This window comes from Mercenaria mercenaria, chromosome 11 (assembly GCF_021730395.1).
Source record: "Mercenaria mercenaria strain notata chromosome 11, MADL_Memer_1, whole genome shotgun sequence".
Lineage (NCBI taxonomy): Eukaryota > Metazoa > Mollusca > Bivalvia > Venerida > Veneridae > Mercenaria > Mercenaria mercenaria.
In genome coordinates this window covers 73080849-73094695 of record NC_069371.1, presented here as the reverse complement: position 1 = coordinate 73094695, position 13847 = coordinate 73080849, and the positions used below count along the sequence as shown (strand labels likewise).

At 32.9% G+C, this 13847-nt stretch overlaps 1 protein-coding gene across 2 annotated transcripts in view; it reads right to left on the bottom strand.

Moving 5' to 3' along the window:
- LOC123566668 (interferon-induced very large GTPase 1-like) overlaps positions 1-13847 on the bottom strand; it is a 110630-nt gene that overhangs the window by 35018 nt on the left and 61765 nt on the right. For both annotated transcript variants that reach the window (XM_053517718.1, XM_053517717.1), the window contains one exon: positions 9240-9373. In XM_053517718.1, the coding sequence (XP_053373693.1) occupies positions 9240-9373 (134 nt within the window). The remainder of the gene's footprint in view (positions 1-9239; positions 9374-13847) is intronic.

Below are 13847 nucleotides of genomic sequence, written 5' to 3'. Positions count from 1 at the left end.
AGGCCCGTTATAGTGGTTTTGGGGATAAAACATGTATTACTGAAGTTTATAAAATATCAATCAAACCGAGCCTGCAACATTTTCATTTTTGTCGTGTTGAGCGATCTGTGAAGTTTCCACTTTTCTCTATTTTCTTACTACTGAACCGAATTTAATGAAATTTAAATGGGAATTTAAGTTATGAAATACAGAAAATCGTGAGAGGTATTTTATGCATAAAAACTGACATTTACCTCAATAACTCAATAATTACAAAAGGATGATGCAATACCTGCATTTAAACTACAGATACATTGAGGCTCATATGTCAGTTTGTGACAACGTCTTCGCACATCTTCATTTTCAACTAACACTATGCACATTATCACTTCATGCAAATAATGTATACTAAATTTCTTTTGAATTATTTGAACCTGTGAGTAGGCCTACACAATGTACAAGTGTGTTTGTATTACTTTGAAGTCAAGTACATAACACTAGAAAAATTGACCTGAAATAGAAGTCAGAAATATGTGCATGCCTGCTTCATGTTGATAATTTCATATCAACTTACATTCCATCGTGACACAATACGAAAACTGTGTGAGGAGAGGAGTACATTAAATACAAATATAACTTTTATATTTTAAAAGAGGCATTACACCTCTAAAATAGATAAAGGCTTTGACATTTATGGTCAAGATGTATAACAAGTTTCAAGAGTATTGGACAGAAAGTGGGCTGAGTACATGAAGGGCAAAAGAAACTGTAATATTTCATTCCAAGTCCAAAAAAGCCATAAGTTTAGAAAAGTAAAATCAACTAAATTTTTTGTATATCTGCTGTCTGGCCTTGAAGTATAATCAAATGGAATATGCTGAAGGAGTTTTAATGCGTGCACAAGGTATCAAGGTAGCTGTAATATAAAAATTTAAAAAAATTGGCATTTCAACTGAAGAAACAAATAATCAATTTTGATAGTCCTGACAATATGTGCATATCCACTTCATGCTGATGTTGTGTACTAAGTTTCATCTGAATTGATACTTTTAGTATTTACATGAAAGAATTTAATAAATGAGCATTAAACTAGCTTGTACCTTTTTGATGTCTCCCGTTCATGGTCTAGCCAAATCTCCATAAGCTGCATTAAGGGTTTTATCCACCATATCATACTGTACTGTAACATTAACCATTCAGTACTGTTGGTCGCCATTATGCATTCTTGTTGAGTAAGAAATGGGCGCGCCGAATGCAGGTTCCATCAGTGTATAAATTGTATTATTCCCATGGTGCAGGTATTTCTTCATCTGAAACTCACACAAGACGAATAAGTTGCAAAGTAACTAATGTTACTTAAGACATCCACATGGCTTTTTATTGATAGGAAACCGGATGATTCAGCCTCACGTTCAATTATACATGTTTTATGCAGAGAGTATTTGTTCAAATTATATCAATTTGAATGCAAAAAGTACATCAACATTTTTTCTCGCTGTGACAATGACCCAATCTGATAGATTTACTATCCATGAAACAATGCGTTACTTCTGCATCTGACGATAAACTCTGGTGACAGTGATACTTGTACGCATACAAACATATATGCTGTAGATCAATTCTCCACCAAGAACATAAGTTTAAATGGTTATCACTAAGCAAATTTGTTACAGGTCTTGTAATACAGACGACTGATTATCAACATTGTTTTGAACTCGTTGCAAAATAATTAATTTATATCAATTAGTATTTAGATCTATTATTATGCACTTACCGTGGTTCCTACCAGAGCAACTCGACCTGTCAAAATATGTAAACAAATGGGAGGCCTTTTGACAGCAGTGTGCCCAATCACGTGATCGCGCTACGTCTTTTTGAGCTCGAAAGTGAAAGTGGAAAGGTAAACAAAAGTGATAAATCAGGGCGTAAGGTTTTTATTCAATATATTGTGTTGATATCATGTACATGATTCGAAACCTATTTGATAGTGCTAACCCCGGTACTACGATTTCCCCACCAAAAATCATCATTTTAACGCTATTCCTGTTCAACCACTTTGTGTTCTCCGAGGTGTTCTCACTGCAAGTCAGTTGAACAGCGTTAAAAATTCATTATAAATATTTCATTATGCGATACTTCCGTGAATTATATTCAAATGCATAATATATCGTACAATGTAAGTATAAATTTAGTATTTGTGAATCCTGTCCTTTAACTGTTTTGACGTTAAGCGCCAAAAAAGTATGTAATCTATACGGCCATGTGCTCGGCCTGATCACATTTCTACGCACAAACACATCATTGAATGAAAAAAAATATGCTGAAATTTACATTTTATTCTGTCAATTTCTTTGTGACCACAACCGTTTCTAAAAATTAAATTGTCACATCTGACATTTATGTGTATTACCAATGTTATGACATTATGGATTTTTGTCATAAATACTCATGTTTATCTCAATCCATAGTGAAATGATGATGTCTGAATGAAAAAAAAAAGAGAAAATGAAAATTATCTGAAATGACCGACTCTAACAGGCCTTCCCATCAAATTTATTTAAAAACTGGTTGCTTGCAGGAAGTAGATATTTTATCTACGTAAGTTATGGACACAATTTTAAAGAGAATACTGCTTGCGTGTAGTAGCTGTTGATTAAAAAAAAACAACAAAAAAACATGACCCCCTTAAATATTTTTCTGTCTCCTGTCCGGATTTTCAGGAATAAGTTGGCATTTATTTTTCAAGACTGATACCTGTAAAGAGAGCTTAATCATTTTTAATTGGCGTTTTATTCATCAAAATGTGTAAATCTTCAGTAAAATTTCGCAAAATGGTTGTAAATACAAACACTTAAATGTTCATATTTTGGCTATAGAACGTACCTTAATCTTGAAGTTTTCGTGTCTTCGTTAAAGATCACATGTCTCAGAAGTTATATGAAAACCAACTCTAAATACTTTAATATGGTTTGAGATGCATACCCATTCCTAAATAATTTGACTAAACTTGGTTGCAAATTTTGTAAAATTAACATGAATACATTTAGGAATAATTTTTGAAAAGATGTGTTACGGACTTTTATAATTTAAATTTAAAGCAAACTAAGTCCTAGGTTGAGTTTTGCCATCTGCCAGTATGGCATAATACTATGTCTAAAGTTTGATATACATGTGTCTGTTTACCTAGATATGTAAGAAATGGCAATGTTTTGGTCAATGATTTTTGGATAGGAATGGCAATTTCTATTCGTTTAATGAATGTAATAACATTTATAACATTAATACTATTTTTTAAGAATACAGAAGTATTATAGACGCAATAAGAAGTTTTTTAATACTTTAAATGTTACTCATTGCTGTTCCCATACGACTTTTGACAGTTGAAATCATGAACAGTCAAACTAAGGGATGCAAAACTTTTTCATGATTTTATGTCTAATTTTAATTATTTTCCAAATTTTAAGAGGAAATAGTGTGATGCGTTGAACCCCGTTGTCAATTTGAACTGCAGACCGTTATATAAACTTTTTTCTGTTACTAAAGATACAGTGCTTCAATGGCTACAATACAGAGTTAACCATAGAATACTAGGTACAAATCATATGCTTCAAAAATGGGAATAAAAGATAGTTTCTGTATTTCTTAATGCACATATAGTGAAACCTGAAAACATTTGTCCTCAAACTGTCATGAAACCATAACTTTCTGGAATGGTGTAAATGAATGGCTCACAGACAAATGTCCCACTGAATTTTTAGACTGATCAAACATAGATATTATATTGGGAAAAGTAACATTTAGTATAGCTATAACAAATATTATTTTAAACTTTTATAAATGCATAATGAAGAATGTAGTTCCAAATATTGAGTTGTTGCCAAAAAAAAGTCTAAATTCAATAAAATATGGGGTAATTATACCATTATGCTTGACAATTTTGCTAAAATCACATGACCGATCTATGGTTCACATGTAGGTAGCATTTTTATAAAGAAATTACAACATGGCAGAATTGTTCATGGAAACTTAAATAATACACCACAACCGTAATTTGGGGTCTCATTGTTTAGCTAATTTTGCAGTTTATGTGTTTGACTGGAATCATTTTTCTCGCACCAAACATGACACCTACTTTTCTTTTGATTCTGATTTAGCACTGACAATATTCTTTAAGGAAAAATAATTTACAGACATTTAAAATGGGTTCTGATGTGTGCTGCGGCCATGTGAGATTGGTCAATTTTATATAGAATAAAGAACAGCTATTTAGTGTGTTATAACCTGCGTGTGTGCGTGCGTGTGTGTGTGTTTGTTTATATTTATGTGTATATATTAGTGTGCTTACATATAATTAAACAATATACGCCCGAAGTGTTACATCAGATGATGAGAGAAAAATTTAAAGAACTTGGTGTGTGAATCCCAAAGGACAGGAACAACAAAGGGAAGAAATTTCAAAAAAAATTCTAAGTCCACAAAAAATATCCTTACAAGGTAAAGGTATGTCAAAATAAACCTAAAAATTGCATATACCATCCATGTTCTACCACAGAAAAGTGGTCCCGTTTTCTCTCTACGGCCAGTAATAAAAAAGTTTCAAAATAAGCTATTTATAGTAACATAAAAGGGAAGTAATTAAAAAAAATATTGTAAGTAAACAAAAGAGGGATCTCCCAAATAAAAACAAAAGCACTGCAATGCAGAGCAATAAACAAAAAACAAAGTCATGTATGACCTTTGATCCCTAAGTGTGACCTTGGCCTTGAAGCAAGTCATCCGGAACGTGCGTTCTGCACGTTGTCTCAGTGTGGTGAACATTTGTGTCAAGTTTCTATGAAATCTTTCAAGCAGTTCAAGAGTTACAGAGCGGACACGAAACAAACTAATATGACTTTTGAGTCCTAAGTGTGACCTTGACCTTGAAGCGAGACATTCAAAACATGCGCTCTGCACGTCGTCTCAGTGTGGTGAATATTTATCTCAAGTTTTCTTGAAATCCTTCGAGGGGTTCAAGCGTTACAGAGCGGACACAAAATTGCTAACGGACGGACGGACAGACGGACACCAGCATCATAACATAATACGTCCCTTCGGGCGTATAAAAAACACACCAACATTTACCTTTTCTACATCGGCATGTTGCAAAGATGATCTAATGATTATATAATTACTGCTTCTGGGATACTGTTTATATATAAATTGTGAAATTCAAAATAAACGGGGTTATCTTAAGCGGACCTCAAAGAAATACTTTGATGACTAGCAACGTAAAGATACAGATACAATCAAATAAAACTGATTTGTAATATTTTCAGGTTAAACTCTTGGAAATGATAAAAATAGCATTATGTATAGAGTATGAATATGTAAAAAGTTCGGGTATTAAAACATTTATTAAATATTTATTTTGGTTTTTAATTACAACGATTCATTTTGGGAAGTATGGTCCTGAATTCAACCAAGCAAAAAAAAAAAAAAAAAAAAAAGACATCTGAAGACGTCTGTTTTGTTGTTTTATGGTCACGACGTCTGTGACTAGAAAACGACGTGTTTATTTGTTTTTTTATGATCACGACATCTGTGACCAGAAAAAGACGTCTTTTAATGTGGTTTTACCTAAAAAATAGAGAGGTCTTTTAAAAGACGTTTTAAATCGAGATAAAAGCATCTCTGTCTATGAGTAAATGCAAGTGTTCGTTCATCTTAGCTGCAGTAATATTTACAACATAAACTGTTAGAAAAAAACTATGATATTAGATATGCCGGTAAGTTCGATATTTGCCTTACTTCATAATATAACGGACGTGTATGGCATTTTTATTGTATTTTCAAAATACAACGTGTATACTACGGGTATAAAAGTCATGAAAATAGACTAATCTAGTAAATGATATGTTCTGCACTTCCGAAAATATTTTTAACTGTAATTAAAATTGGATTGTTGTGTAGTTTTTTTAATAAATTGTGTAATTACTTTTAATAATAACATCCATACATCTTAAAATATTCAAGAAAGCAATAGTATAATGATTCAAACTGGAATCGATTGGGAACATTTATGATACATGTTTGTTTCCATGGTAACTAAGGGCCCGTCTCTCTCTGCTCTTGTTAACTATCAGTCACGCTATTCAGTTAATTTAATAGAGGTTTACGCTGCAAGACAAAACAAGTTTTTTCATCATGTACAGACGGTTGATGTAGAACAAGTGAGTACAATACTTCAAACATTATCATAACATAATAATTATATTCGTCAATGATATGATATTTAAAAGACGGACTTATTTATAAAATATCTAATTTAGCATCATTAACATTTTTCTGAATTTTTTCTTAAAAGTATCTCATACTTACAACGAGAGGATATCTTAATCATAATGTGCTGATAATGGTTAACATGATTCAAATAACTGTTTTATCATTTGTATTCAATTTATGAGAAAATAATGAATATAAAACACTCGAATTTAATCTATTTCAGGTTTTGCCGTGATAAAGATTTGGAGAACTAAGTTATTAAACTGCGACTCACTTACTGAATTACCTATCGGACATTTTTTGTATCTCGGATAAAAAATGATCACAGATCTATGAAATAAAAATCAGAAAATATATGCTGATTACAAAAGCTGGATAAGCAAAATATCAATGCCGAAATACTAGTTCATTATCCGTTGGATTATTGTTTAATTTCACATTTCAGAAAGATGATGTCTTATTATTACTTTTATAAAGACATCATTATAATACACGACAAAAATGTGTTTTCAGACACGTCATAGAGACATCTCTAAAAGACGTGTTTACACCTTTCAGAAACAACCAAAAAGACGGAAAAAGACTTCTCCAGAAAGACGCAAAAGGCGTCCACAAAAAGACGTCTTTAAGACGTCTCTAAAAGACGTGAACGCACCTTTAAAAAAAGCCCAAAAAAGACGTCATAAAGACGTCTCAACAAGACGTCATAGCAATCTAAAAGAATTCTTATTTGCTTGGCATTAGGGTCATCACCTTTGAATGTGTTGATCTAAAACCCGGAACTCGATAGTAAAATGATGAAAACGCGAAATCACAAAACTATCACTGGTACCGTTAATTATACAGGCTAGCAAAAGTACTGACGAGAACAGAATGACATCACAGATAGGTTATTGAATAACCATAGTAACGCTCTAGCGTTAATTGATATTTTGCTGTTTTTTTAACTTGAAGCCATTAACAACTAAAAACTCATTTGAATAAGTTTCCATATAACATCGTTATCATACCTTATACCTTTATGATAAATTCAATGTCAGTCGGACATTCAAGTTAGGAATAAAAACAAACGTTATCTACTAAAGTGCGGTCGTAGGGGGTGTGACACGAAAGTAACACTCTAAGATCATCTGGAAATATAAGGAAAAAATAGATAGTTCAAGAACTCCATAAAACGACAATAGAACACAGCCATGAATTAGCAATAGTTTTGACAATTTGATAGGAACAATACACATAAATAAGTTGTATAATAATAACTAGAAAAATACTTAAATTACCAAAAAGTCTACATGACTGACTACAGGACGCTCGCTACAATTTCGTTTTTTTTCTCAATAACAGATTTTGATGAAATGTTTTGTATTAAAAGATCATGTTATGATGTATTGAAAAATGAAATAAAAATACTAGGTCACCTGCTTTGTTTCAACTTAATTTGCCCCTAGATACAGTGCTATTTTTAACATTTTTTAAAATTTCTATAATCCTAAAATATATTTCAGTAAAGTACAATAATCAGCATAAATTTTATACCTAAGCATTTTTATAACGGAAAACAATATATCTATTTGAAACATGCTCAGAGAAATCAAGAGAAAATGATTTTGTAAAGAAAGGAATACTTGTTCAGCAGACCCAAGGGCTATTTTTGCATATTTTTGTCAATTTTAAGTTGGTACTTCTGCTATTGAGGTGGGGTGTGGCGGGCATTTATACAACGCAGGTTGGTACAAAGTACTCTTTCAGTGTTTGAGCAAATGACTTAGAGATATATCACATTATCAAACGGCAGATTTCTTAATAAGCGGATTTTAAGGTGTTTCTGAAGTATTTTGATGTCACAAAACGATGTAAGTTTCCGCCTTTCTCCGAACGAAACCTATAGTTTACGAATACGGATGTACGGTATGGGTACGGTACGGGATTAGAAACAGCTGTGACTCAATGCAGAGTTGTAGCGCCGGTATAAATTACTCACTCCAGTATATATCGGACTGAAGCAATTTGAACTAAATGTACTTTAAATGTATATATTTTGTAACCATGGTGATACTTACCCTAACATTTAGTCAGTATATTATACATATTTTACATTAAATGCATGCGAACATACAATAATTTGCGAATTTTTGCCGTACGCGACATTAGATAATCACTTCCGGGCATGCGCAGAAGTGAGCTGCATCGATTAAAACACAACCTTTCTAATGAATTGAAATTGATATCTTGTGAAAAAATGAATATATTTACACTTTAGATACATTTTAATGAGAAAACATGATTAAATCGATTTGGATACGTATTGTTACAAGGGCAGGGATGTGTACCCTTAAAAAACACTTTCAGAGCTGACACATCTGTTGCAGGTACACTATTGTTGAAACGAAACAAATAGACGTATTTGATTGCTAGTTTTGTAGATACGGCAACAATCGTATTTTTGAGGACAATCCTCATGTTCCCGACAAGAGGGATTGGTATTACAGGCTTTTATGAACAGGGGCAAAATGTGTTTAATTATAGTATATATATGTAATATATATGAAAATAGGACACAAATACAAGAACGCGATAATGTAAAATTGCGAAAAATTACATTGACTAGATAAATATATATACTATACAGAAATCTTGATTTTCTGTAATAGTTCCGATCTGGATCTTACTAAATGCAAATACCTTAACTCTTGACCAACTGGTCTGATTAAAGCCATAATTTAACATACCTTATGGCTTATCGTTATTAACATTTTACTAAAGACTGTAAAAGTAGAAAAAAAACTAATTAAATTAATTAACTGCTGACGACGGACTGTTGGACCGCCATTGTTGCATTGGACCACATGTCCTTCAAGTTAGTATAGGTAAACTAAAATGATACAATATCGACCTCAGTACGATTTTGTATGTTTGTCACCTTCTTTTTGAATATCAAGTGTTTAAGAATAAGAGAAGACCATACAAAAGAAAGCTAGACATTATTTGATGACGCTTACACTAATATCTCTTGTTTGGGTATCTGTGAGAATTCCTTCAGCAAGCAGACTGTCCAACACTGGATCTGGATGAAGCTTTTTAACACATTTTGGCAACACATTCATTAGGACTCTTTTATACTCCGTTTCTTCTTCTGAAATCGTTAGAGTGTTAAACATAAATTTAACAATATAACACAAGCGTTAAGGCAAAGCTGGAAATTTTACAAAGGAACGAAATTGCAGTGTGCATCACATGTTTCTTACAGAATTATCAATTCTGCAATCAAAACGAAAACGTTTAAGACAACGTGTGATTGTTCTAGAACATCCGTAATTTCTTAATTTGACCACACTTCATCTTGTGTTTAAGAACATGAACTGTCATTTATACAGTTGTATTCTTTAGGTATTTACAATCTGCTGTAGCTCATTGAATTATTAAATGAATGTATAATAAATGAATATAGGGTATTGTCATAACCCGGTTTGAAACATCTAATTTAATCATAATCCAGTTTTGGTGCGAAGCATCATTCTTGACTATTTAGAAACCAAGTGACACAGGTGGTATTCGGGAATACTGATGAAACAGATGAATGGTCTCTGGAAAAGAGGGCAATGATTGCTCTAGGTCCTTAATGTAAATGGTCGCTCAGTATGCATTATTGTTTTACAATGAATTAGAACGGTTTTTCTTTTGTTCAGAATTTGGTAGACCACTTAAAACCCTTGTATTGGATTTACTTTGAAACTAAGCCAGTAGTTTCAGAGAACATTTCCATTGTTTTCCATGAAGCCGTACAGAGAAAACTATCCCGAAATTTAAAGACGTCCATTTTGTAACGTAATAAAATGATGCGAAATAATTCAGTAAATAAGATTATCTGAAATGATTCAACCTCTGCACCCAAATGTATAAAGCTTGGTTAAATTTAACCAGTGGGTTAACTGCTGGTTAAATTATCATTTTGGTAAAAGTTCCGGTTATCCTATTGTACAAAACTTTGGTTAAATTTAACCGAAGCAAGTTTCTGGTTAAATTTAACCAACCTCTCTGATACTGGTTAAAAGTTAACCAATATACAAAATGGCTGCCTTTATACCAAACGCCAGACGACCTAGACGGTTTAGACGAGTAAACAGACAAACTGACGACTTGGACAACGAGGAACTTCGACGACGCTACAGATTTGGATCTGAAAATTTGGACAGACTAGAGGACCTCATTGGGGATCGACTTCGACATGGGACGAACCGTAATTTTTCTTTGACTGCACGTCAGCAAATACTGATAGCACTCAGATTTTTTGCATCTGGGTGCTTTCTTCAGTTAATCGGGGACACATTTGGTGTCGACATTGCCACTGTGTCCCGGACAATTACCAGGGTGACGGCCGTTTTATTTTCACTGAAGGACGAATACATAAGATTTCCAACGACGGATGACGAAAGACGGACTGTTCAACAGGGATTTTATAAAATAAGACAATTTCCCGGCGTTGTTGGTTGTATAGATGGCACACATGTTAGAATAATTTCTCCGCCGAAAGATCAAGAGGCAGCTTACGTAAACAGAAAACGATATCACTCCATAAATGTCCAGGCCACTTGTAATCACCGCGGTATGTATACTGTTGAATGGCTGCCTCCCTTCCTACCAGGGGTTCCCTATGGGGTTTTAAGTGTTGACATAAAACTTTTATTTAATACAACTTCATTTCATTTATGACTGTGTGCAAATGTTGTTGCTGAGTGATATTGTTTGTAGTGTAATTTTTTTAAAAACAATTGTTGTCAAATGGGAAAATTCACATCTATCTATGATGTATTTATTAAAATGGGCCGCGCCATGAGAAAACCAACAAAGTGGTTTTGCGACCAGCATGATCCTTGCTGTTCGATAACGTTTTCTCTAAGGCTTAAAAAATGTTTGTTTCCGGTATCCCGACCTACCTGAAATTTTTGGCCCGACCTTAAATGTTTTTATGGCCTTGGAAAATATTTTTTTCAACATTTTTTAACAAGAAGTTGCAAAACTGCACTTAAATTTATGCTTTAAACATGACCCTTTTTATGATTTTAACATGGCCAGTGATGTAAGAAATCATCTAACCGATGCTCTAAATGCATAACCCCCTTATGTGTATCCATTTTTTGACACAAAAGTAATTTCCGAACAGTCTCCCTTAAAAAAATTAAAAAAAAGAGAGAAAATTTCCGACCTACCTACCCTAATTTTTTTAAGCATGTTACCGGAAACAATTTTTTAGGCCTCATTGAAATCAGCTTTGAAGAACCGCAATACTGAATTGTGATAACTGTAGCCTTCTATCTTTTATTCATGATGGTAACTGATTTACACAAAAAAGTACTGATTTAATCATATTTTATTGCTCTTTGATATATTATTACAATTACAATTCAAACATACATAATCAAAGGGCAAAAGGGTCGGACAACAAGTTCAGACAACATTAGAGACTGTCCTTCCCTTAAGCTTTAGTTAGAAAAAAACGAACACAAAAAATAACAACATATACACTCGAGCAATAATATACTACAGATGGCGGATGTACAAGTGTTTATAAGAGAAAAAAGTAATGAAGATGAGAGCACTTAATCCTGATGAAAAAAGGAAAAAAAGAAAAAAGAACACAGAAGAATAATAAAAAGAAAAAAATCAAACACTTTCGATGTGATGGCAGGAGTCTCTCTGTCTGTCTGCGACTGTCACGAGATGTTAAACGTTTATATAATTTGAACAATGGTGGATTAATCTAGTCAGATATTAGTAAGATGTTGTTTGGTCTGTTGTTAATATTATGTATTATTTAAACCTTTCTGTATGTTTTATAAACTTTTGCACTTCGTTGAATATCTGTGAATTTTCCTCCATTGTTAAATCTTCTTTACCAAATAATAATGCGTTAGTACTTAGGGGATGATAAGGGCGTGTGGATGTAAATAATTGGTGTCTTTGATCTCGGAAACGATTGCATTTAAAAAAGAAATGCTCAGCATCTTCAATGCCATAGCCATATTCACACTGAGCTGAATCTCTTAAATGATTTTTAAAAAGATCACCATTTAAACTACTACACCTGTTTCTAATTCTGGCGTGATAAACAGACAATGTCCTTACACCAGATAAGTAAAACAAAGGAACTTGTGGAGGTTTAAATTTTTCTTTGAGACTTGTTTTAAAAGCGTTTAAAGTGGACGATTCTCGAGTATTAATTTCTAGATTGTTCCAAGCAGAAATAGCAGATGGTATAAATCATTTGGAAAATATTTCTGTTCTTCTTGCAACTGTAACATAATTATTATCGTTTCTTAAGTTATAAGGAGTAGTTTCTGAAACTTCATGTGGAAAGAGAGTATTAAGATAGTCTGGTAAATCGCCGTGTTTTGCTTTATACATTATAGTAAGTTTTTGAATCAACCGACGGTCTGATAATGATACCCATCCTATTTCTTGTAGTAACCTTTCGATCGAAACGGACTTTGTTAAACCTGTAACTAACCTTGCAGCTTCGTACTGTAATTTTTCAATATTTTCCTTTTCGTATTCGGTACAACTATCTCAAATTACACTGGCATACTCTAATATAGGCCGCATATACGAAATGTAAATTTGATTTAAAGTTTTCCTGTTTAATTTAAATTTTAACAATCGCATTGATCCCAATATTTTTGAGGCAGATTTAGTTATATTTGAACTATGTTCATGCCAAGTACCGTCATCACTTAATGTAAGACCAAGATGTTTATGGTGTTGAGTAAAATCTAACTGAACATTATCGAAATACAAAATAGGTTTAGGATTATTAGTAAAAGAGCAGTAAAGAACTTCTGTCTTGTTTGGGTTAAATGTAACTAACCACTGTTTTGCCCATTCTGATATCCGTTTGAGGTCTTCATTGAGAGTTAATTCTATATAGTTTGAGTCACAACTAGTTACAGATAAGGAACTGTCATCAGCAAAAAGACGCGTTAAACTTTCAAGATTTTCAGCTATATCATTAACGTATATCAAAAATAAAAGAGGACCTAACACTGACCCTTGAGGGACGCCAGCATTTGCATATTTAACATCAGAATACGAGCAACGAACAAAAACTTTCTGACTTCTGGATTCAAGATAACTTTTAAACCATTCGTATAAAATTACTTTACCAACACAACTTATTAATGAAATCGGTCTGTAGTTAGAAGAAAGGTCACGGTCACCCTTTTTGTACAATGGCATTACAAAAGCTGTTTTCCAACAATTTGGGTAAGAGCATTCATATACAGAACGATTGAAAATAATACACAGTGGTTTACAAACACTTGCAGCTGTCTCTTTAAGCATACGGTGACTTATTTCGTCTGGTCCACTAACCTTCTTTATTATTAAATTAAGCAATATGTCACTTATCTCTTGTTCACTAATTAGTATATTACTTAATGCTGCATTCGTTTTCATAGAAAATGGTGGTAAAATAGCTTGTGAGTCATCAATGGTAGAAACGGAAATGAAATAATTGTAAAAAAGTACTAGTAAACAGTTTCAAATTCACAATGGCATAATATATATAAGGCCAGGACACATTGTGTTGAATGTCTTTAAATGCATTATAATTG